We start from the raw sequence: 25,402 nt of genomic DNA on the forward strand, positions 1-25,402 counted from the left end.
CCTCTTTCACAGAAAGGCATTCTGCAGACAGGTGTATGCCCTGGGCATTCAATCTATACAATACAGTAAAACCTTCTAACATACATTCTGGTACATTTTACTCTCATCAAAAATTGACCTATCAATTTTAGACAATTTATTTATTTTGTTTTGGCAGTGTAGGTGCTGGGATCTGAACTGGGTCTTCCTCACTGCAGTAGGCACTCTCCAGCTTCCTGGATCTAGTAACCATTAATGCCCAAGGCCCATCTGTGACAAACACTTGGAGGGGCTGGGGCTGGAGTGTGGTGCCAAAGCTGGCCCTGCTAATTCTCAGGGGGCAGCAAACATGCCAGTGGCGTAGGTGGTGCTCACCACACCTGTCACTATAGTCTTTATTGGTATTACCAGCAAAACCCAGAGAGGTGTTTGAGACTATAGTCTCAAATTTGACAGAAGCTGAACAAATAAAGACCAAGGGAAAGAACACATGAGAGCTTACAAAGTCTTGGCCTTAAGAAAGTTATCTCGCTGGGCCGTGGTGGCGCACGCCTTTAATCCCAGCACTCGGGAGGCAGAGGCAGGCGGATCTCTGTGAGTTCGAGGCCAGCCTGGTCTACAAGAGCTAGTTCCAGGACAGGAACCAAAAGCTACGGAGAAACCCTGTCTCGAAAATCCGAAAAAAAAAAAAAAAAAGAAAGTTATCTCCTCTCACTTCAGCTTCCTGAAATGCTGAAGCCCTGGTGGTGCTCACCTGAATCTCAGAACTTAGGTGACTTAAAAAGAAAAGGCGTAGAAACTTTTTTTTTTTTTTGAGACAGGGTCTAACTGTAGATCAGGCTGGCCTCAAACTCAAAGATCTGCTTGTTTCTGCCTCCCAGAAAACTAATTTTAACTGAGCTTCTTTGGAGGTGGAGGATTAAACGACAGCCACCAGTATCCTTAATGTTTGCTTTCAATTTCAAGATTCATATTTGTGTAGACTTCAGTTTTCTCTAAAACAGAGCAGACTTTCCCGCTTACCCAGAGCAGAGAGGGTAGTTTGCGATCCCACGAGCCGCTGCAGGGCTGGCGTGAATGGCTCCTGTCCTGTGCCACTCACATCTTGCTCTTTGAACTAGGAAGCTTTTGGCTCTTTGACATGGCTATGCTTTCACTTATCCTGAAGGCAGCTCCACAGCAGAAGCTTCTGAGACTTTGATCCTGACAAGCCTACTGCTAGGGCTCAGCTCGGGGGCTACCCTAACCCATTGGCAGGAACAAAGAACAAAGGCCTCAGCAGCCAAGTGCCATGCAAGTCACTAGATCTGTTCAGAGTGAGATGAGAACAAAATCGGTTAGACTCAGGATCCCTGAAATGTAAATTCTTTTATTATTTTTAAAAGCACACAGAAATCTTGATTTATTAAAAAAATATACAACATGACACATTTATTCATGATCTTGGGGCTCTTATGAGGTCAAACTCTTTAATGGCGGTGTCAAAGCAAACACGAAACACGTGTTCTACATAGAAGCACATTCCAGTTATAAAGCGGATCTCTTCAAGGCTCAGGAGGAACAAGTACCAGGGTTCTGCTGTAGAGAGCTCTTCCAGGGCTGAACAATGGGGCTGACTGAGTCCAGCCAGCCCCAGTCTATGGAGCTGGGGCAGGAAGGCATGGTCCTTCCAAGCAAGTTTAGATTGATGAGGCGGCTCAGGCCTTGCCAGTATCTCCAGTCTGAGATCATAAAGCACAGGACAGTTTTATCCTTTCTTGTGGCTCTGACCTATGTCTGAGCAGGAGGCTGAGAAGGAATGCACATCAAATATTGTCACTGTAACACTGAATGGACAGCTTGATTCTGCCCAGGAACATAAGCTTTATGAGCAGTCAGGCTTGTGGGGAGGGGCTGCCCTTCTCTAGTGGGCAAGGAGAAAAGTGCTCTCTGTGGCTGGATGAGCTCTCCAGAGTTAAATGTCATGTAACACCTGGTGGTACATCAACTGGGGACTCAGGAATAGAGGCTCTAACCTTTGTAACACAACATAAAAAACAAAAATCTCATTAATACATGACTAAGTTTCAATTAAACCTGAAGTGTTTTTATGCAATTGCCAACAGGCTGGAATGTATCTGTACAGTTTAATCTGCTGTGATTTCTTTGGCTGTCTTCCAATTAGGTCTAGGAACTGTTCTGACACCCACAGCCTATTTTCCAAGCTATATTATTCCTGGAATTCTGAAGATGGGTGGTTTTCATTCCTCACGCGAACTGCCTACAGTCTTCCTAATCAGGATGTGCTTCTGAATAGAAGAGGCCTTCAGCTGAAATGGCATCACCAAGGCCCACAGTTCGAATGGGGTCTTTACACACCAACACAGGTGTGAAATGGAAGGTTATTCCCTCCCTATGCCACTCCACCACTGGCTTATTTGGGTTTAATACAATTCTGGAGCCGGACTCTGAATGGGATGTCATGAACTCTTGAGGTGCTCTTAGAGATACTCGGCTGGCATCTATGGTTTCTGTGGCGCAGGCTTGTGTCCCAGCCACACGAGCTCCTGCAGCCACAGCCGCAAGCTGGTTGGCCCAGTGTCCATCCACAGTTGCCAGGATGTGGTAGACCAGTGTGTGGAAATGGATCCTGGTGAGATCTGAGGATCTGGTTTTACTCCTTCCATGTTCCTTCAAGATCCAGAAGAGAATGTCACTGACCATGCCCACATCAGGAACACCATCCCAGGAGGAGAGAGAAGCATGAGGTCCAGATGCTGACTGGCTGAGAAACAACAGCTCCTGTTCATTCAGCCCAAGAGAAGTCACTGCGGGAAAGACCTGCTAACAAAAATAATGACAGGTCTCTTTTTGGTGGACACAACCTAGCTCCTGGTATATTAGTATTAGGACACAGCCAATGATGAAATGTCAGGCAGGGACCATCTTTCTTCTTACCATGGCCCGTCTCTGAAACCAGTTTCACGAATTAAATCTGTTTCCACTTCATGAATACTTGGGAAACTGTATAGAGTTGCCTCAATACCCTCTAGACCTAGACTTGCTATATGTCCCTGTAGAAAGGGCTTAGACTTGCTGTGCCTTTGCCTCTGCACATAGATCAGATACTCTCACCATTGAGAGCTCATGGGTGTCAGCAGGCATCCTGCCTGTTAAACTTCCGTGTTTTCTTACCAATGCATAAAATAAGACTGGAGTTACAAATGAAACTGATGAGATTGCTGAGCAGGTATGGGGTGGAAGCAGATGTCACCCCAGATCTTTTCACACTATCTGGTGTAAGTTCATATGTCACCTAAGCTCATAAAGCTAATGAGTAGCTAAGCTAACGTGCCAGCCCAGGTGTGGAACGCCTATGTTTAGGCCTGACTCAGTGGGACTTATCCAAATCATCCCTGCTGTCTAGAGGGAGGTAACCTAAGATACCTAGCACTAGGGAGTCATGTTTACCTAAAGTTTGTGTTGAATTAAAAGGAGCTGACTTGGGCTTTCAGCTTTGCCTCTGAAATCTACAAAACAAACAAACAAAATCCCCCAACACTCTTCACTTCAACATCCTCTCTCCAAAGGAAGAAACATGTGTCAGGCCATGGGTTATTCTGCCACAGTCCTAACCCAGTAGGAAATATTATTCCAACAGTCCTTGATCCATTCTGGCTCATCCACACTTAGATCTTAGTGACACAACGCCTACATGTCAGTTAGTAAACCTGTCAGAGCCCAGACATCTCATCTCCTGGGAGAACGGAACTTCCCTTTGAGGCCCCAGGCTAGAGGCAGCCAGTGAATGGCCCATGTGGTTACCTGATGCACAATGCTGCTCATGAGCTCCCTGTTGGTCATACTGGCCAGCTCTAGATGAATTGGAATACCAGTGGGGATGTCAGAAATGGAGGTCACGACCTGCAGAGAGGACAACAGCAGTGCCATTAGGATAGAAGTCAGGCAGAAGGGAGGGCAAGATTAGGTCCTGAGTAGCCGGGATGTACTCGAAACACCCTTTGTGTCCTCATGAACTGGGTCCCCACCTCCTCTGTGAACAATGGCTGCTTTTCCCCAATAGAAAAACTCTACTCTGTAGGGAGCAACCAGGGCTTTAGAATCAGAGGACACAGAACTGCACCCGTATGTTCATGTCTCCTATTCCTGGGACCTAATCTGAGCCGTTGGCCCCAATGTATACAAACCTGCATGAAGCACAGCATAGCTGGTGTGAAGTGAGATGGTACGGAAAACACAGGACATAGCTACAAACCCTGCAGCTTGCAGCCACACTCAGTTAAGCACAGCATGTAGAGGCGCAGGCAAGATGTCTTCAATTGCCTTTCTCCTGCTACTACTTTGACAGAGCAGAGCCTAAGACAAGCCAGCATCAGCTAGAGGCTCAGTGGCAGGAGCCTGACAGAAAACACCAGCTGAGACCTATGGGTCTGTAACAGAGCCATTACCTCCAAGAGCCTCTTCCTCTGGAGCTCCTTGCTTTGTCCCTCCATCATGTGCAATCCAGAGAGGACCACCAGGTCAGGCTGGAACTCCTCCAGGCTAGACACAAACACCTCCAGCATATTCATGGCCCCGTTGGAGAGGTCGTGAGAGAAGATGAACCGGTTGGCATGGGGAGCTTTAAACGGGCCCCACTCCTCCCCTAGAAAATCCCAGTCAACACATGGGAGAAAAGGAAGAGGCTTTCAGTTTCCCAGCTGCAGGGCACAGCAGGGGCCTCACAGGAGCCTCGGCTCTGAGCAGACCCTAGAGCAGTATAAGGGCTGCAGGGTGCTGCATCCAGGACCGGACTGCAGTAGATAAAAACACAAATCAAAACCTAAACCCAAATCTAATAAAGAAACAGAAACAGGATGAGCCCTGTGCCTTTTAAGGTCACCAGCTCCCCTTTAGTTCCAAAGAAGCTCTGCTGAACTCCAGCACAGGTCATGTCTACAGAGCACACAGAACACATCAGCATACATAGTAAGCCTGCACACCCAACAGAGGGGCCATGCTGCCCTCTCAAGGGCCATACCCTGAGCACTTTTCAGAGCTGGAAGCTAAATATGCTGAAAGCCTGAGCCTAGCTGACTGCACCTTTTGCTCCTGCCCACTGGAGGTTTCTGGGCTTGTGGTCTAAGACTATCTAGGTGTTTCAGCCATTTCTGTGCAGAGTGGCTTTGGAGTAGTGACTATTCAGTGGCAAGTTCTTCCCTAAATGCGTCCTTCTCCTACTTCCTTGGCAGGGCCACTAGTGTGCCCTACTGTAGGACCTGGCATAGTTCTGCACTGACCTGTGCAGGTATCCATCGCCTATAGCCCCTGCGCTGAGGGCAGCTATGTTTCCCTCATCACATCCCTACTGCCTCACAACGCATCTGCCACACAGCCACGAGAATGAATTAGCAAAGAACAAGGGAATCAGAAAGCAGACAGATGACCTAAATGACCACAAGGACAAAAAAAAAAAATCTAGTACTTCTGCAATCAAGACTACACAATGGTTAAAACAAGCTATTCTCCATTGGACACTGCTAGGAAGTATTGTCCCTCTTAGCCTGGGGAAAAGAGCCTCTGAGTTCTTCAGGGAATGACCAGGCAAAAGTAAACAGGCCTTTCCCAGGCGGGACAGGAGAGAATGGAGCGTGCTGCTGTTTCCACAGACAGGACTGAGGGAGTGGCTCCTCTCCTCACCAAACTCTATTAGTTTCTGCAAGCAATCTCTTCTCTCAGTGGATCAACTCAGTGAACCTCTGCAGTGACTCACTTAATTCCCAGACTAAGCCTGAAAGTGAGCTTTTCTGAGGTACTCTGGAAGGACAGAGAGAAGAAAAAAAGAAAAGAAAGAAAAAGAAAGTTGAAAAATGTTCTTGGAATTTACCAATCCAGGCTACAGAAAAGCCAGTAACTGCTTCTGTTAAGGTTACCGAGGGCTGCTGCCATCAGACTCTACCTGGAACCTATGGCAGCTTCACATGAGGGTAACAGAAGGCCACTGCTTTGTCCAAGAAAACAAAAAACCAAAAACCTAGGCATCTGAACGAACAAAAATAGGAGGCTTATTAAGCCAAGGACAGAGATTCTTTTTGAGAGAGCCGAGTGGGCTCCCTACCAAAAGAGTCAGAGCTCTGACACAGTACCATCTCCACTCCCAAGTCACCGTGAGAAATGCCCAGGCATTTTCTATGGGTGCCTATAGAAGTGGCAGAAGCAGGGCCCTGGCACACACCTTAGCGATCCAGAACCTTCTAGGCAGTGGTCCTAAAGCAGTTCACAAGGCTTAAAACCCACTCCCAGGTTCATCTTTGCCACCACATTTAGTGGTAAAAAGACACATTTATGTCCCATTTGGGGAAACTGAACTCAGCAACTCAAAGCCTGGGTATTATTAAATGTTGATTCCCTACTAAAACATTCTGCTTCTAAGTTTAGACCTGCCCTCCATAAGTCCCCGGCTGTTTCTAGTGTATGTCAGAGGACTGGAAACATCCAATCCCTCGGGGTACTTTTCAAGAAGCATATATTTGTACCACACATGACAGTTTCTTACTTTAGATGAGGGTCCCCGTTTGACTTAGAAGTGACTCACTGAAGACCATTAAGTACTGCTCTAGGGACACCCATCAGTCTGTGTGGATGCCCAGTCAGAAAATAAGAGTTCTTCAGCACAGGAAAAGATGTAATAGGAAACACACAAAATTATTTGTGTCCAGGTATTAAAGATTTGTTGAGGAATCAGACCTTCATTCTTGTAACATAAAATCCACTGGGATAGGTGTACTGTGGACTCATAACACTGGAATATTATGTAACAGGAAGAAAAATAAATAACACTGCATTTCACCTCCAGGAAAAGAATGACGTGCTCCATGAAAGCTTGCCAGAGGCCTGGTACCAATCTCAAGCAGCCTGGAAGGGCTGAGCCTGAAAAGTTCATGGCAGAATCCAAAAGAAATGAGCAAACATTTGCTGTCCTTCTTAGCTCTTGGTAATAAAGAAAAACTTTATTATAAGCATGTGCTCATTCTTACTTTTAATCAAGACAGATCTCTCCTGCAGCCTCTTTCCCTAGGTTCATACCAGTGCAGTCTGCAGATGGGAGGGAGCACTGTCTTCAACACTGTTATATTCCATGGAGACAATGGCTAATGGCAGCGCCTTAAGACAATGGGCTGGGAAATCTTTGGTTCAGGAGCCTACTACGACAAGGACTCCTGGCACAGTCAAACCCTGCACCACAGAGTCCTCTTCCCGTCCTCCCATCAGCACTCATATGCTCCACCACCCACACCCCTGACTTCCTCACCTGCTAGGTACTCTAGAATGAGGTGGAACTCATCCACTTCCTGCAGTGACTCTGGTGGAACAAACACATTGTCATCAAGAAGTTCATGCAGCTTTGGACCAATTGGACCACAAAGAAGAACCTAGAGAGAAGAAGCAACATCAAGTCAGTCTCCTGCAGAATCCAAACAGTAACTAGGAAGGTGTGTTTGAGTCAATTCTATTCATTTAGCAAGCTATCAGAATCCAACTGAATTTCAAAAGCTCCTGCTTTGGAGGTTTGTAGCACAGGACTCTTCACTGCCAAGGCTTAGGATTTTAGGAGTATGACCATAATGTGCCTAGAAATGGGAATGATAAAGTCCTTGTTATTCGGTATCTATACAACTTCTGTGGCCCACACTCAGTTACAGAATGAATGTGTCTTCCTCAAGTCCGGACACTGAAGGACTAACCCCAAGGTGATGCTGTTGGAGCTAGAGCCTTTATGAGAATGAAGATTAAATAAGGTCTTAGTCAGACGGAACTCAGAGAAAACGATTTGTACAACCCTCAACGCTACACTGGAACACAGCTGGCCATCTACAAGCAGCAAAAGGGCCCTTTACACCTCCATGAGACCTTCATTTTGGACCTTTGAACCTCCAAAACTGAGAAAGTAGATTTTTGTTTTAACACAGTTTATACACACACACACCCTATATTCTCAGGATGGAGTGGGTGTGTTTCTTTCTTTTCCCGAGATGATACTGGCTAGCCCTCTGCCTCCTTAGCCTCCTGGGTAGCTGGAATGGCAAGCGTGCATTACTGTGTGAAGCCCCTACAAAGTCTTGTTAAAACTCCTTGTATTCTGTGGGCAGATAGACATGGAGGTGTTTGCACAAAGCTGCCAGATAATAAATACTTGTTTGGAATTTTTGCATAGTATAGGAAAAGAGGGCTACTTCCTTTCACCAGACTGCACTGCCCAGTGACTTAACCTGTGCGACCGCACACTCTCACTGGCCTTAACTGTTACATGGCCACACAGCCTTTCAAGCTTAGGGGGATGTGCTGCAACTTTTCCAAACCCCTTTCTTCACCCTGGACCTGAGATCCCCGGCTGTTACCTCTAGAAGCCCCTTCCTATCACAGCTGAACCACAGTCCAGTGCATAGTTTCTCTCACACCCCTCAAGGTCAGCCTAACAGTCTCAAAATATGAAGGATCCCTAACTTTGGTTCAGATTGATGCACCCTGCTCACACATTTCAAAGCCATCTTCTTTGGCAAATGAGCTCCTTATTTGTATACTGTTTTGTACAGACTCTTGGGCTTCTGGGTAAAAGTTCACCTCCCTCCCTGCTCTCCATTTTGACACGAGCCTCTTGTCAGCTCTGAAAATTTTTGGTCCTGCCACTTTATTTCCTTCCCCTAATTCTAACTTGGAGTTTTAATTCTGAGACAATAAGAGCCACATTCCTAAAACAACAACAACAAAAAAAAAAACAGGTCAAAAATACAGTTTCAAAGCACTTGGACATTAGGCTTTGATCATCATAGTGATCCGTATGATGCATGAACGAACCTGTTGAGCCCTACAAACACATTTTACCATGAAAGAGCTTCCAGATGTTCAAAATCTGAAAGAATTTATGATTTACTAGCATACCCCTATCAAAGGAAATGTTATTAATAAAAGGAAGTCCTTTAGGCAGAACAACAACAAGAGGAGGTAGAACTATGGCTCAAGACCAGGAACGAAGAGAAACGGAAATGCTAACTCTAGAGTCATGCTGTTTGAAAGATAAAGATTAAAGACACACAGCTGCAAGATTGATAACACATGTAAAACAGGTACAGCAATAACAATAGATCCTGAGATGGCTCAGTAGGTAAAAGCACTTGCCACTAAGCTCGAGGGCCTGAGCCTGATCCCTGGGGCTATATGGTTGAAGGAGAGTACTGACTTCCACAGTCTGTCCCCTGGCTTCCATAAGTATCCATATGTATGCTGTGGCACATGCACATCCACACATAAACAAATGAATATATAAAAATACAGAAACTGGGCATGGTGCTACATGCCTTCAATCTCAGCATTCCAGAGGCAGAAGGAACCGCAGATCAACCTCTTAAATTCAAGGCCAGCCTGGTCAACATAATGAGTTCCAGGTCAGCCAGCAGTACACAGTGAGACCTTATCTCCATATAAAAAATATATATATAAACAAATTCCATATGTTTACATATATAAACAAATAAAAGTAAAAATCCCCCTATTTTTAAAAAGAGGTAATTACTAAAAATCTAGTGTATTTAAAATCCTTTGGAGGTCTACAAAACTTAGCATTAAAAGGGAAAAAAAGTTCAGCATTTTAAAGATCTTACTCTGGGAGAACAGAGAGCTCCCAGGCTGCTCCTAAGGCTCATGGGACACTCATGTCTCAGCAGAAGAGGAAAGCCCAGCTCCCCCCAACCCCCACCCTCTCCACCCCCACTCCTGTAACTATAAGAAAGGTTGTGGTCTTACCTAGTGCCTGGTTTCTGGGCTGGCGTAAGTCACAGTCTGGAACTCCAGCCATTCCCCAGAAGCTGTGAGTCAGAGATCCCCATTGTAGAGAGATCTGAAGGCTCTTCCAGCCCCCTTCCCCTGCCCCCCATTGTGTTATGTAGAACAGCTAGATCTGCTAAAACAGCTGCTCTCTACCCTGGCCCATCCCCTATAAAGGTCTTTGGAAGGTGATCTTGTGCCGGCTCCTTTCCAGAAACCTGTCATTCTTTTCTTATCGTTTCTAATAACACATGGCTGTAATAAATTGTAATATTCTGTTTTCCGGGAATGACACTGTCATTGTCCTCTTGAAGTTTCAGCAGTTGTGATCACCTATATAAACATTAAGTTTATTAAAGAGCTTTTACTGGGGAAGAGAGGTTCATTAGGCCACAAACTCCCAAGGTTCTGTTCTCCCCCTCTCCAAGAGGCAGTTTACTAGGAGAGAGATGGTGTGTGTGTGTGTGTGTGTGCACGTGCATATGCACACACACCCGTGCATTTCCTCAGTGGTGTATCAGCTCCATGTTCCTATAAATAATGCCTCACCCACACTCTTAAAAGCAACACTAACTAAACTCACTGGTTCTGCAACCTAGATTTGAGTGTATGCCTTACTTTGGTCTGCTGGTGGTGCCCTAATTGGGGTGAAGAGACATTGGTTTGTCTTCCTGGGAAAGATTTACATAACTGTGATAAAGATATTCAGTGTAGGACTGGAGAAATGGCATGATGGTTAAAAGCACTAGCTGCTCTTTCAGAGGAACTAGGTCCAATACCTAGCACCTACATGACAGCTGTCAACCACCTCCAAGTCCATACAAGCAAGCAAAGCACCCATATTCATTTAAAAAAAAGATGTTGCCCGGGCAGTGGTGGTGCACACCTTTAATCCCAGCACTCAGGAGGCAGAGGCAGACAGATCTCTGTGAGTTTGAGGCCAGCCTGGTCTACAAGAGCTAGTTCCAGAACAGGCTCCAAAGCTACAGAGAAACCCTGTCTCGAAAAATGGGGGACTGACTTGTTTCCAAGCTTGACAGCCTAATTTGATCCCCAGAATCCATATGATGGAGGGAGAGATCCAACTTGGAGGACTTATCTTCTGACCTCCAGAAGTGAATTGCGCATGGGGCGTACATGATATTCCTTTTTATTTATTTATTTTTGAGACAAAGTTTCTCTGTAGCACCTTGCCCCTTATAGAATAAAAACAAAACAAAACAAAACTGGAAGCAGAGGAAATAATCTCAACTTATTCTACTATAGAATGGCATTATTATTCTCATAGCAAAACCAGACTTTATAAGAAAAATACAAATCACTATCTCTCCATGGAAACTGACATAAACATTTTAAACAGAAGTTTAGTAAACAGAACTCAAGAAATTACAAAAGAGTAATGCATCATAAACAGTTTACCCCAGGGATACAAAGGTGATTTAATATTGAAAAATGAGGCTAGGGGTGTAGCTTGGTAGTATAGTGCTTCTCCAGCATGCACAAGGCCCAGCAACATATTAAAAAAAAGAAGAAAGAAAAAAAAAGAAAGCCAGGCATGGTAGCACATGCATTTAATCCCAGTACTTGGTGGGCAGACACAGGTAGATCTCTGAGTTCAAAGCTAGCCTGGTCTACCCAAATTCCAGAACAGCCAGAGCTACAGAGAAACTATGTCTCAAAAATAAATAAATAAAAAGGAATATCAATATTTAAGAAAGGACAAGTCAATATTTTAAAAAAGGGATGGCTCAGTGGTCAAGAGCCCTGGCTGGACATGTACAGATGTATGCACACATGTCTTTTTAAAGGCACTGCTTCTCTTCTGCCACCTGACTTCACTTTCACTGCTGCACTAAGTTGGCCTTTCCTAGACTCCCCAGGTCTACTTCTAAGAAACGGAGTACAATTCTGAAGCTGGTTTACTTAACAATAGGCAATGAGCTGTTCTGACTTCTGTGTACCTCACTCTTCTATCTCCAAGGGGGAAATAAAAAGAGGACTTTCTTACAGGCACTGGTGAGGATTACAGGAGTGAGTGTGTGCAAATGTGAGTAGCACTTCCAACAGTGCCTGGGCTGTGGTAAGAACTACGTATGGGTTAGCTCTTATTAGCACCTCTGGAAAACCTAGTTCCTTTTTTGGTTTTTCGAGACAGGGCTTCTCGGTGTAAAAATCGTGGCTGTCCTGGAACTCAGTTTGTATAGTGATATTTTATTTGTGTTTTAATAAATAAAGCTTGCCTGAAGATCAGAGTGCAGAGTTAAGCCACTTAGAGATCAGGGAATAGTGGCAAACACCTTTAATCCCAGGACTCACGACCACCCTGGACTACACGAGACTCAATCTGTCTAAAAAGAGAAAGAGACTCACACAAAGGTGCTCCATGAACTAGGGAGTCATACACCTTTAATCCCAGCACTAGGGAGGTGGAGACAGGGGTGGTATGGCTAGGCAGAGAGAGTTATATAAGGCAGGAGGAGACAAGAGCTCACTGCAGTCTAAGGTTGGTGGAGAGCATTGCAGTCTGCAGTCATACTGAGGATGTGACCATGCCTTTGTTTGTCTGAGCCTTGGTAGAGCTCTCTAGTGGTTGGCTGCTTTGCTTTTCTAATCTCCAGCTTGAACCCAATATCTGTCTCTGGGCCTTTATTATTTGTGCTATATCTGGCACCCAACTTTTGGGGTACAAATTTATAAAAAAGCCATTTGCTACACGTGGCCAGAGTCACTACCCTACAGGCTAGGTTTTGCTTTCTTCTCTCCTGGTGGGCTTTCCCTGAATCCCCCTATTAAGCTGCTGCCAAACTAGGTAGCTGCCTTAAAATCCAGTCAGGTTTTTATTATTCTACATAGCAGCAATAAGCCTCACATCCTCATCATCATTGGTAGCAGATTTGGTAAGAAAATTGGGAATTTTTTAAGGCAGAAATTAGTTCAAAGAGAAAGTTTTTTCCCATCTTAAAAAATGGGAAACACAATTACAATAGAGAAAGTTAGGTTTCTATGATTATGTAATGCATGATTTAAAAATGAAACAACTAAATGAAGGGATAATCAATATAACCAGGATTGGCGTACTGTTAATTATCACTTTGATAATCCTTGTTGTTGTTTTGATAATTCTTGGTTTATCTCTTAAAAAGTTGTTTGGTTTGACTGCCAAGATACAGTCTTTGGAAAAACTAAATAAAACAGACATAGAGACATTCAGATCCAGAGGAATTTAAATGACAACCAATTTCAGCATTGCATTATAAGGTTAGAGAGGAATAGCCTAAGTTTTTCAAACAACCAACCTTATTAAGTAACCTTATAGGAATTGCCAGATAGAGGCTCTGAAGAGCTGAAAAGGCTCCTGTGCCAAAGTTAGATTTAAGGAGATTCAAGGAAGTGATAGTGTCATATGGTATGTATTCACCTTTTGCAAAGCAAATATTAAACTTATGGTTACTCTGTAATAGAATTATCTCAAAAGACTGGATAGACTTGGTTAAAGCTGTTTTAGAGTCTGGTTCACAATCACAATGGAGTATTTGGTTCAGAGATGAGGCTAAGACTATTGAACAATGGAGTAAAGCTGGAGGTATAGAAATCTCCCAAGATCAACTTCTTGGAGAAGGGGATTATGCTACTATAGAAAGGCAATCTTTATATAATGACCACACCCTGGCTTTATGCCATGTAGCAGATTTGAAAGTTTGTGACAGAACTGGAAAAGTAGAAAAAAAATTTGACTCATTTATTAAAGTTATACAGGGCCCAAAGGAAACCATCACAGATTTCTTACAAAGATTGTCTTCATCAGTAATAGAATGATACCAAATCTAGAAGCTAGACAAATGATAATTGAATCTCTGGCTTTTGAATATGCTAATTCTCAATGCAAAAGGATAAGCAGGCCTTTAAAGGCAAGGTCAGGAACTTTGGAGGAATGGATCTGAGATATAATCAATATTGAATCTCATGACAATGATGATGCTTGGCTAGGAGAGGTGATTTCCAGAGGTTTGAGGAAAAATCAAAATGTCAAGTGTTTATGATTGATGCAAACAGTCACCTCAAAAGAGATTATAAACAGGATATTCCTAGAAACAATGTTTTTTTCTAAGCATAATCCAAACAGAATGCCTTCCCTTCTAGATTATGCAGGTGTGGCAAAGGCAGACATTGGACTAATGAATGTAGATCAGCCAAGAGATTTTCAAAGTAACCCTTTGCCATAGGGAAACTCCTTGAGGGGCCCCTATGCCAAATCTGGTCCTGTCATTTCCTGTCATCACAGAGGAAAACTCCTTCCCAGAGCAATTAAAGAACATAATGCCTATTTTAAGAAACCATACTGCTCTGGATAATATAACAGCTATAAAAGAGAGAACAAAAAATTCAGGAGAAACAATAGAATGAGTATTTTGACAAACATATGAATGAACAAAGATCAAAATTAAAAATACGAATAAATGATGTTGTCATCGAAGGTATGGTAAACACAGGTGTGTATGTAACAATAATTTCACAAGAATCTTGGTATCCAAATTGGCCTCTTCAGGAGGTAAATGTTCAGCTTTTAGGGATTAGAACTTTATCTCGGGTAAAACAGAGCATGAGACAGGTCAAATGTATACAGCCAGAAGGACGGGAAAGAAAATTAAGGCCATATGTGGCTAACATAGCAAAGAATTTGTGGGAACATGATTTGTTACATGGAATACTCAGATTAATATTTTCCAAATCTTAGAAACAAACCATAAATTAACCTACATTTCTGGAACAAATATTAGAAGTTATTATAAAAAAATGGTCACCGACCACTCAGGTTGTACAAGAACAGGGTACAACAGCTGCTGAATTTCCAAAGACACCAACAGCCCTACTTTTAAAATGGTCAACAGACAAAACTGTTGCGCAATGGCCTTTAACTACAGAGAAACTGCAGACTTTAAAACATCTGGTACAGGAGCAACTAAATGCTCTCAGCATATTGAAAAATCAACCAGTCCTTGAAATTCTATATTTGTTATTAAAAAGAAAGCTGGAAAATGGAGAATGGTAACAGTTTTAAGAATTGTTAATAAGGTGATTCAGCCAATGGGTTCTCTACATTCTTGAATTCCTTTGCCTTTTCTATGGTCTTATAGTTATTAATTTAAAAGATTGTTTCTTCACTATACCTTTAAAGAAAAAGACAGAGAAAAGTTTGCCTTCACAGTGCCTATTTACAATAATTCTCAGTCTGATAAGAGATATCAATGGAAGGTTCTCCCACAGGGACTGTTAAATAGGCCATCCTATACCAATATTATATGTCAGCCATTGGAAATAATATGTAAGAAATTTCCTCAATCTATAGTTTACCATGATATGGATGACATTTTATCAGTTTAATAAAATACAGATACTTTAGAAAGAATGTTTGAAGAAGTAAAGAAAATTTTGCCCTGCTAGGGATTACAAATTGCTCCTGAAAAAATACAAAAAGGATATTTTATTAATTACTTTGGTTATAAAATAGGTTTACAAAAAAATTAGACCCCCAAAAGGTACAAATTAGGAGAGATCAATTATAGACTCTTAATAACTTTCAAAGATTGCTAGGAGACATTTCCAATCCACAGCCCACTATTGGGATAAAGCCTGATGAACTGAGTAATTTAAACAAAACCTTAGATGGTGATAAGATGATAAATAGTCCCAGGAAACCATCAGCTCATGCTGAGAGAGAAATGGCTTTGATAGATAAGAAATTACAGAAGGCACATGTGGACTGTGTGGATCCAAATCTTAACTGCATTCTGGTCATATTACCCTCCAAACATTCACCAATAGAAATTTTAACACAGAGGGAAGATATTACCTTAGAGTGGATCTTTTTGCCACACAAACCAAGTAAAAAATTAAAAAAACTTATGTGGAAAAGGTCTCTAAGTTAATTCTAAATGGAAAATTGAGACTTCATCAATTAACAGAACAGGCCCAGCAGAAATTGTAGTACCATTTACTAATGATGAAATTGACAAATTATAGGAAGAAAGTGAACCCTAGGAAAGATCTTGAAGTAATTTTTTAGGAGAGATTAACAACAAATATTCCAAAAGCAGGAGAATTCAACTCACAAAGAGAACCAACTGGATCCTTCTTCACATTATATGGGAAAAATCAGTATCCGGAGACCCTATATTCTATACTGATGCAAATAAATCAGGTAAGGCAGGCTACAAATCAGAAAATTTAAGTAAAATGAATCAAAGTCCTTCGAGTTCAAAAAAAGATTGACTCAGTAATCACACCATTTTCTAGAAGCTATGGCTATCATGGGTATTCCTGTACAAATAAAGACAATGCTCCAGCATATGTCTCTAAGAAAATGAAACTATTATTTGCTTATTATAATATAAAGCATATTACAGATATAACATACAACTATACAGGCCAGGCAATTATAGAAAGATCAAATTGAACTCCAAAGGATATGTTAAATAAACAGAAAGGGATGCAAGACCCCCAGAAATAGATTGCATAATGCTTTATTTTTTTTTTTTTTTTTTTTTTGGTTTTTTGAGACAGGGTTTCTCTGTGGCTTTGGAGCCTGTCCTGGAACTAGCTCTGTAGACCAGGCTGGTCTCGAACTCACAGAGATCCGCATGCATAATGCTTTATTAACTTTGAGTTTTAGAATTGTTAGTGAGAAAGGAACAACAGCTGTGGAGAGACAGTGAATACTAGAAAAAACTATGGAATTAAATCAGCCAGTATACTTTAAAGATATATTGACCTCAGAATGGAAACCAGGACATGAGTTACATTGGGGGAAGGGTTTTGTTTTTGTTTCCACAGGAGAAGAAAAACTATGGATACCATCAAAATTGATAAAGGTTCAATTTGAGCAAGAGACACTTCTTAATTAGAAGAGATGATGATAGTTCATCAAACAGCATGGCTGTTTAATCTAAACTAACCTATAAAACTAACAAATCTTTTCATTTTATCAGATATGGCATGTCAAAAGAGAATCTCCCCAAAATTAGGGTTGGGGAAGGGTTTTGTTTTTGTCTTTTCAGGAGAGTGAAGGAATACAGCTAAGGAATCTGAAGACTAGTGGACAAATGAGACATCTGAAGAAAAAGGACAAATCATCTTAAAAAAAACAAAAAACAAAACAAAACAAAACAAAAGAACAAATTGGCCTGTTGGTATATCACCTTTCCAACAGGATGAAATTTCATAAATCTTCCCAAATGTTTGTTTCTGCTGTTCTCTACAAACATATAATGCAAATGGTCTTTTTGAAGTCCAGTCCAATTAAAGATTAAAGCTGTCATTGAAGTTGGAGTGTGGCTCTTTTCTTCTCTAAACCCAAGCATGCTTATTAAAGTAAAATTCAAAATCTCTGTCTCATGTCAGAAGAGCCACTTGATATGGGACAGAAGAAAAACAAAAATTTAAAGACTATTTTATTGCCACTAATCTCATAATCTTTTGGTTTTATTTTGACTCTTTAACAGTTTTTCTTAAGGTATAAATAGTATCCCAAGATTTACAACATTTATATATCATATACATGATATATATATGTACACACATATAAGTATATATATACACACACATATATATCCTTATATCATGATGTTAACAGTTGTATAGAATACTAACTACTTCTAGAAAAAGGCTTTATTTACCTTCTGGTACATTATTTGGGGTTTGAGTCTCTATTAGTTTTCTGCAGTGAGTCATGACCATGCTTAACAGTGACCTCTGAAGTCTCTGAAAGGAGGATGGGGCCCCACAATGACAATTCCTCCAGGACTATGATAACACCACTAAGTTGAAAAACACTATCTAAAGATTGGCTTTGGACTACAAATTGTTCAGAACAATTTTGAGGTGGCTGGCTAAGAAGATCCAGCCTCACAGACTACTCTAGCCAGGACTTGAGACCAGTCCTGCACTTTTCCATTACACAGAGACTGGACAACAAATGATAGAGCTGCCTCTCCCAGGACTTAACAATTAACCCAATTTTTTCTCTTCAGGATCCCCTAAAGATACCATTGCCCTCAGACAGCAGGAAGTAAATTTAAGACTATGATACCCACATTCCCAAGAGGTACGGATGGGTGGGTTTTGGTCTATCAATGGGTTATAGATATTTGTCATTGTTGGGGGTTGGTTACAATTTGTGATTGGAAACAGGAGGAAAGCTGAACAAAGGAGATTCGGAGTTCCTCTTTTGAGAAGAAAAAAGGGAGATACAGATATGATAGGATAAAAGGGTAGATTACTGAATCTACTCTGAAAAGAAAAAAAGGAGAATATAGATATGATAAAACAAAATTAGATTATTGAATCTACTTTTAAAAAGCAACTACTAATTTCAAATATTTTGGATTAGATTTTTATATATTATTATTGTATATTATATAAATTTTGCATATTGATACAAATTTGAGATTAATTTTGTTAAAACATTCTGTATTTATGTTTCTAATATTGTTCAAGGTATTGTACCTATACAACTCATTTAATAATGTAATTATTAACATAGGTTCTTTTTTTTTTTCACAATGAGACATGTCTGCTTCTGGTAGTAACAATCTACTTCATAGTAGATAGATAATGGGCATCGAACAATATCCACATGGAGTTTATTTTCTTTGTGGCAAAAGTAAGCTGCTGGGCAAGGCTGCTGACAGTACGCTATCCTAATAAGACAAGCAGGACACAAAAGATAGTGACACTAAACCTTGTCAAGACAGGTAGGACAGTCCTTCAAAAATCCTCTTCACAGAAAAGTCTGTCAAACATTCTAGGCCTTTAGGCTGAAAATGGATGCCCCAACATTGCTGAGGAATTTTAGGTGACTGTCCAGGCAGCCAGCTGTTTCTGTCATTCCTCATTTATTTTGGAAATCATTTGCTCACACTTCCTGTTTACTCAGTTAATATTATTTCCTTGGCTTGGCTGCTTTGTTTTCCTTATCTTCAGCTTGAATGCAATATCTATCTCTTGGTTTATATTATTTGTGCTACAGCTTTGTAGCACAAGACCATGGTGGCCTTGAAATCACTGAGCTTCGCTTGCCTCTGCCTCCCAAGAACTGGGATTAAAGATGTGTGCCACCACCACTCAGCTGAAAACCTAGTTCTTAATTTCTGCTATTTCTCAGGTACTATCTGGTCCATATTGGGATGCATTTGGACAAGTTAAACTGAATTTCTGAGAGCAGTAGAGGAAGGTAGTCAGTCTGGAGTGTAGTGTTTACATTGTAGCCCTTCCATTCTCTAGCTTAGGTATCCTTGGACACCCTACTTAGCCTCTCAGGACTTCTTAATTCTGAGAATCATAAAACCATGCGACTGCAGTAAGGACAGAGCAAGTGCCATGTCTTTTCTACTCTCAAGGCCAGGCTTGTTTATTATAATGTCTTGTAGTCCTAGGCTAGCTTCTCCAGAGACAGAACGAACACTAGCCTCAGGAGAGTCCATATGAAAGGTTTAAAATAGCATCTGAGTAAGCAGTTTTCTTCTGCACTGAGTGGAATTGGGAGAACAGTTGGAGGCTATTGCTATTATACTGAAATCATCTTTGTTAAATCTCTGCTTACCATTTTGGTTTTGGATATATATTTTTCTTTTTTGAAAGCTCTAATCCAAACTCTATTTTACAGTGCAAAGGCAACTACCGTCACGCTGGCTTTCCCCTTTACATCTATCCCATTACTTACTCAGATTTTACTTTACACATATCACAAGCAAATAATTAATATTTATTTATTTGGGAGATTGTTTTTGAGGCAGAGTTTTGTTATGTACTCCAACCTGGCCCAGAACTTGTGATTTTTCTGGGATTATAGATGTGTACCACTGCACCTGGCTATACGGGTCATTTAAAAGTCTACTTACATCAAAAAGTTAAGACTTGAATATACACCTCTACGTACTTGCTTCTGCCTCTGGAGTCACCACACCTGACAGCTCTCATGTTTTTGCACTTTGGATTCAGGTTCACCAACACAACCAACTCCATTTTCTCTTATCACTTATATTAATCTCCTACTTAGCCTGACTCCAGAATCCACATGCTTTTAGCCATTACATGTTCATCAGAACATGGGTTCTTAGGTCAGGCTATCTAGATAGCATCTGAGCATCCATATGTATTAGTGTGAATGCCTTTAGGCCTCCCATTTCCTTATGTGGAAAGCAAGAACAGTCCTATCAACAAGTCCAATCTCCTTTCATGACTGCAGAAGAACTGATCTAACAAATGGTAAGTACCCAAACATCATTAGTTACTACATTCATCCCCAACACAATATTGCTTTCTCGCCAGAAGCTTAGGTAGATCCACAGACTGAATTAAGAAACCAAGACCCACTCTTGCTCTTAACATTGAGGAAACACCAGTTGAAAGACACTGGGGCTAGAGAGATGGCTCAGTGGTTAAGAGCACTGACTGTTCTTCCAGAGGACCTGCGTTCAATTCCCAGCACTCACATGGCAGTTCACACCTATCTGTAACTCCAAGATATGATACCCTCACACAGACATGCATGCAGGTAAAACACTGCATTTTAATGCACATAAAATAAAAACTAATAAATTTTAAAAAAGACACGTTTTAATCTGGAAATGTGACTTACCTTTAAGTCCTCATTGGCAGCAAACCTCTGTCCAATTAAAGCTGCATTTCCTCCTACATAGTGCTGTAAGACAATTCAAGGTTATCAGCATTCAAACAAGTGCATAACCCAAGCTTAATCATTTCTAAGGTTAAAAACACAGTCCATTTATACCCCAGCAATTTTAACTCTTTTTTTTCAGAATTGTTTTTATTTTGTGTTTATGGGTGTCTTGCCTATGTCTGTGTCTGTGTACCACATGTTTGTGATACTTGAAGAGGCCAGAAGAGGATATTGGATCCCCTGGAAATATGAGCCTCCATGTGGTGCTGGCAATTGTACTCTGGTCCTCTACAAGAGGAGTCAGTGCTCTTAACCATTGAGATATCACCCCGGCCCCCACTAATATATTTTGATTTTTCTTTTTTCCTGGTTTTTTGAGACAGAGTTTGATGTAGCTCAGACTAGCCTCAAGCTCCCTATGTAGCTGAGGCTAGTGCTGAACTTCTGATCCTTCTGTCTACTTCCCATGGGCTAGGATCACATGTATCTATCACCAGGCTACCTGCACCAAGCTTGGAGGTGACTTGACAACAAAGGTTACAAATGAGGTTAATAAAACAGAAACAAAGCCAGGCATCACAGTGGCCCATGCCTTAATTCGAGCACTCTGGAGGCAGAAGCTGGCTTAACTCTGTGAGTTCAGAGCCACATCTCATCTACAAAGCAAGCTCCAGGACAGTCAGAGCTACACAGAGAGACCCTGTCTCAAAGCAAACAAAACAAAACAGACACGGAGTAATAAGGAAAGATGGAGAGAATAAATATGAAAATCAGTATGGCTGTTTGAATTAGATCAAATTGGCCCTGAGCTTCCAGGCAGTTAAAGCAGAGAATAGAAAACACAAAAGGTATGACTGTACCTTATCCCACATCCTGTGATTCCTTAATGGAGCATACGACTATGTCATTCTTCTAAATATCACTCAATACCCGAGCACATCCTTCTCTCAGTGCTGGAGCCTAGGGCCTGTGAGTGCTTTCAGCTGCATCCTTAGTCCTAAGATGTAGCTGCGCAGTTTTGTTTTTCGTCATTTAATCTGTTTGTTCTTTTCCTCTCCTTCTTGAGTGCTGAGATTAGGAGTTCACATCATCACACTGGGCTCTAAAATGTAATTTTCTGTGGGGACTTTGGGGTGGAGAAGTGGGTGACACAGTGTCTTGCTATGTAGCTTAGGGTACTTTGAGCTCACAGCAATCCTCCTATATCAAGCTTCCAAAGTGCTGAGATTACAGGCATGAACCAACATGCTTAGTTTAAAATGTACCTTTAAAAAATATTTTGTATTTTATTTAATTCAATGTCCATAATACAGGTAAGTTTTGCTTTGCTTGGTTCCAATTTGTATGCATAAATTCCAGTTATGATCATTTAATTAAATAACACTAGTGTGGAAATATTTTGTTTGTCCTCTAACAAATAAAGTTTGCCAGAAGATCAGAGCGCAGAGTTAGCCACTAGTTAACCATAAAGGTCTGGAGGTCTGTACAGACAGGCAGGAAGTGATATGGCTGGGTGGAGAGGGGAATATAAGGTGAGAGGAAACAGGAGACAGCAGATAAGAGTTGGTTGTGGCTTGCTCCTTTGTCTCTCTCATCTTTCAGCATTTACCCTGATATCTGGCTCTGGGTCTTTAAGTAAGAGCAATTAGAATTTGCGCTGCACACTAGTTTCTCCAACAACACAGCTTACATTTCATAAAGGACAAACATTGCTCCCAGACTTTTCAGCTTACAAATTACCCCACCAAGGAGAGATGTGCATTATGAATAATTAATCACATCCTCTCTTTGTATTCTATACGTTATCCACTTTAGGAATAGACAGTGAAGTATGTAGCTGTGCTGCCTGTTTTCCAGTGTCAAATCCACATTAGATTTACAAGGAAAGGCCTGAAGGAGGAAATGCCAGCAAAGAGGGAAGTGTAAGAAAGGACCAAGGGGATACTGTGGGAAACGGACACAAGAGACTAGAAGCAGCATCACTGAGGAACGTTGACATTGACACTGTGTACAGTGGGTGTACAGAGCCTTTCTTGCCTTCAGCTCATGATCTCTCTTCCACACCTATCTTGCAGCGGTGAAAGGTAGTTCTCCAAGTCAGCCTTCCTCTGGGTCCCTGGACCTTTGGCTAGGACACCCTGCCCTTCTATATTAGGGTCCTGAGTCCTTTCCAACAACATATGATACTGTCTCTGCTCTCCTTTCTCCACTGACATCTCAGTCTCCAAAATGGTCCTCTCTAGACAGGATTAGGGATCTCCTACCACCTAACTTGAATAGCATTTAATACAGCTTCAGCTCTTAGGTGGTAAACATCAGGAACACAACTAGCTCCTTCAGGTTAGGGATCACCTTCTTAGGATATGGGCTAAGTAAGTGTCTGTTGCTAAGTTTGGAGAGAGGGTAGAAGTAGCACACTGACATGTTAGGAAATACAATGGCCGCCCTGGTAATAAACTCTCCCAGGTAAAGTCCCTCACACAGAACAACTCCTATTCTCTCCACACTGCAGCTCTCATCTAGAAAGCAGGCAGTTCCAGCTGGTACTTCATGTTGCTAAGCATGGATTTGGATGCCTTGGAAACTCAAATAACAGCCAGTTCAGTTAAGAAGCCTGAGAAGTTCTCCCTGAGCAACACTCCATCCTTTTGGTCCTTAACCCAGGCAGAGGCAGAGATCAAACAACTTACTCTAGTGGCTGGCCATTACTCTCACCCTGTGCTTTAGGTCAATCAATCTGTGTTTAGGCAGGACAGAGATAGCTTTCTACATAAAAATTTAGAATTTTCTGTGATGGGTAGCTCAAATTCAGTCTACATGTCAGATTTAACGTTTTACTTAACTACAATGGATAGAAGAATTCACTAGGAAATGTTAGGGAAATTTCAAGATAGCTATAAAACACACAGAGTTTCCACAGGATGGTTTATCTGTTGGTTATCAGGCCACCAGCCTTACAGCTGACGGTAATTTGAAAAGGTACCAAACTGAGGCATCAGTAGAAGGTAAGCAAGACATTTTTCTAACATTTAGAAATAACGTGGACCATCGAAAAGCAGAATTTAATTCCTGTAGGATTCCTGCCCCCTCCATCAAAGCAGAAGAGGACATAAAGCAAACTGGCTTAAATACCAGGATCATAAAGACCAGTGTTCCCTTCCGAGAGAGGACTTCTGCTGCTGCGCTGAGCCGTCCGGATGGATATGACAACTGTGTCCTTTACAGACTTGGCTGGCTAATGCCTCGCTCATTTCTAATGCTCAGAATGGCCACTTCAAAAGGCCACTTCAAATTTAAATCTCAAAGGGATCAAAACCAAAATGGTCACCAAGGTTTGCCTGTGATTGGTACCAATTAAAAATGTATTAACAACTTCCCTAGCAGGGCTGGAGAACTGGCTCAGCAGTTAAGAGCACTGGCTGCTCTCCCAAAGGTCCTGAGTTCAGTTCCCAGGTGGCTCACAGCCATTCGTAATGAGATCTGATGCCCTCTTCTGGCCTGCAGGCAGAATACAAGCAGAACACTGTATACATAATAAAAATAAATCTATAAAAACAGAACAAAACAAAAAACTTCCCTAGTCAGAATTCAGGTTCATACTTATGTGAGACCTGTCTTTTGCATAAAATGAGGGCCCTACATAAGGAGGAAGAATTACTGGGGCTTAGTGGTGCTGGGATGAGAGAAATCAGAACCAAAACTCATCCCCAGGGTACGTAGAGGACAGGCATGCTGGTGAGATGGGAAGAGCCAAGGTTGCATCTCCAACTCTAGAACTGACTCTTCTACCACACACTGTGCTTCTACCATGCGGGTTCTAGGGTTTTGTTGATAATTACAGGTGAGCTAAAGATACTGAAGTTCCTATGTCTAGTGTGTTTTGCTCTATAAACAAGTGGTTCTCAAAACAAGGTCCTCAATCCAATAGTGTTAACCAAGAAACTTGCTAGAAAAGAAAACTCTAGGTTTCCACAGACTGAACAGGATCTCAGAACACCAGTGGCAATTTCTTTTAAGAGTCCCTATCCCACCTCCCCTCAGGGATTTCAACACATACTTCAGCCTGAGAACTACCAATCTAGACCAGCAGATTTCAAACAGTGTGATTCTGCCAGCGCCTCTTCCCCATAGGAAACACAGGAGAGTATCTGAGATAGTTTGGCCATCACAGTGGAGAGCAGAGCTTTGCACTTAGCAGTCTGAAGTGGGAGGTTGCCGACAACTCCCTAACACACAGGACAGCCCTTCTCACAGAGCATTAGCCTCCACCCTCTCAAAACACTCTGGTCTGGACAGACGAAATAAAGGTGAAGACACTCCCAAACCCCTTCCCAAAAGGATTTAGATAGACCTCTGTGTGGGCTTATCTTTTTTTCCTTCCTTCTTGGCAAGGACTCAGACATATTAAGATTACTGCAAACTATATATAAAAAATTATAACCTGAGGGGAGAGGGACTGGGAGAAAGAGAGGGAGGAAAACTGTGGCTGGGAGGTAAAATAAATAAATACATTTATTTAAAAAAATAAAGTATAGAAACACACACAAATATGGAAAAAATAAATTATAACCTAAACTAGGAATAGACATACATACTTCTAACCTTTAGTCTGGTAACAAAGAAGGGGGGAGGGTGTTCTGTATGACCCAGAACAGAAATCCAAGTAAAAGAAACAGTAGGATTAATGACATACACAACACAAAATTTTACAAAAAGGGCCAACCCACAGAATTGGATCTTGGTGTACAATGAAAGAGAAAAGAGAAAGCTGCCCTTTTTTGGTTTTGTTTTTTGGAGACAGGGTTTCTCTGTAGCTTTGGAGGCTGTCCTGGAACTCCCTCTGTACACCAGGCTGGCCTTGAACTCAGAGATCCACCTGCCTCTGCCTCTGGAGTGCTGATATTAAAGGTGTGCACCACCAATGCCTGGCTGAGAAAGCTGCTT

At 41.7% G+C, this 25,402-nt stretch overlaps 1 protein-coding gene across 2 annotated transcripts in view; it reads right to left on the bottom strand.

The window, feature by feature from the left end:
• Positions 1-1,328: 1,328 nt before the first annotated feature.
• Adpgk (ADP dependent glucokinase) overlaps positions 1,329-25,402 on the bottom strand; it is a 30,485-nt gene continuing 6,411 nt past the window's right edge. Inside the window, exons 3-7 of one of the 2 annotated variants that reach the window (XM_041679887.1) lie at positions 20,417-20,479; positions 7,271-7,391; positions 4,428-4,624; positions 3,784-3,882; positions 1,329-2,799 (exon numbers count right to left, since the gene is read on the bottom strand). In XM_041679887.1, coding sequence (XP_041535821.1) covers positions 2,251-2,799; positions 3,784-3,882; positions 4,428-4,624; positions 7,271-7,391; positions 20,417-20,479 — 1,029 coding nt within the window. In that variant the 3' untranslated portion in view covers positions 1,329-2,250. Of the gene's footprint in view, positions 2,803-3,783; positions 3,883-4,427; positions 4,625-7,270; positions 7,392-20,416; positions 20,480-25,402 lie in introns of both variants that reach the window. The other variant, XM_041679886.1, reaches the window with a different exon arrangement.

Source organism: Microtus oregoni, unplaced genomic scaffold (assembly GCF_018167655.1).
Source record: "Microtus oregoni isolate MIOR12 unplaced genomic scaffold, Mior012 000032F_ref0000030, whole genome shotgun sequence".
NCBI lineage: Eukaryota > Metazoa > Chordata > Mammalia > Rodentia > Cricetidae > Microtus > Microtus oregoni.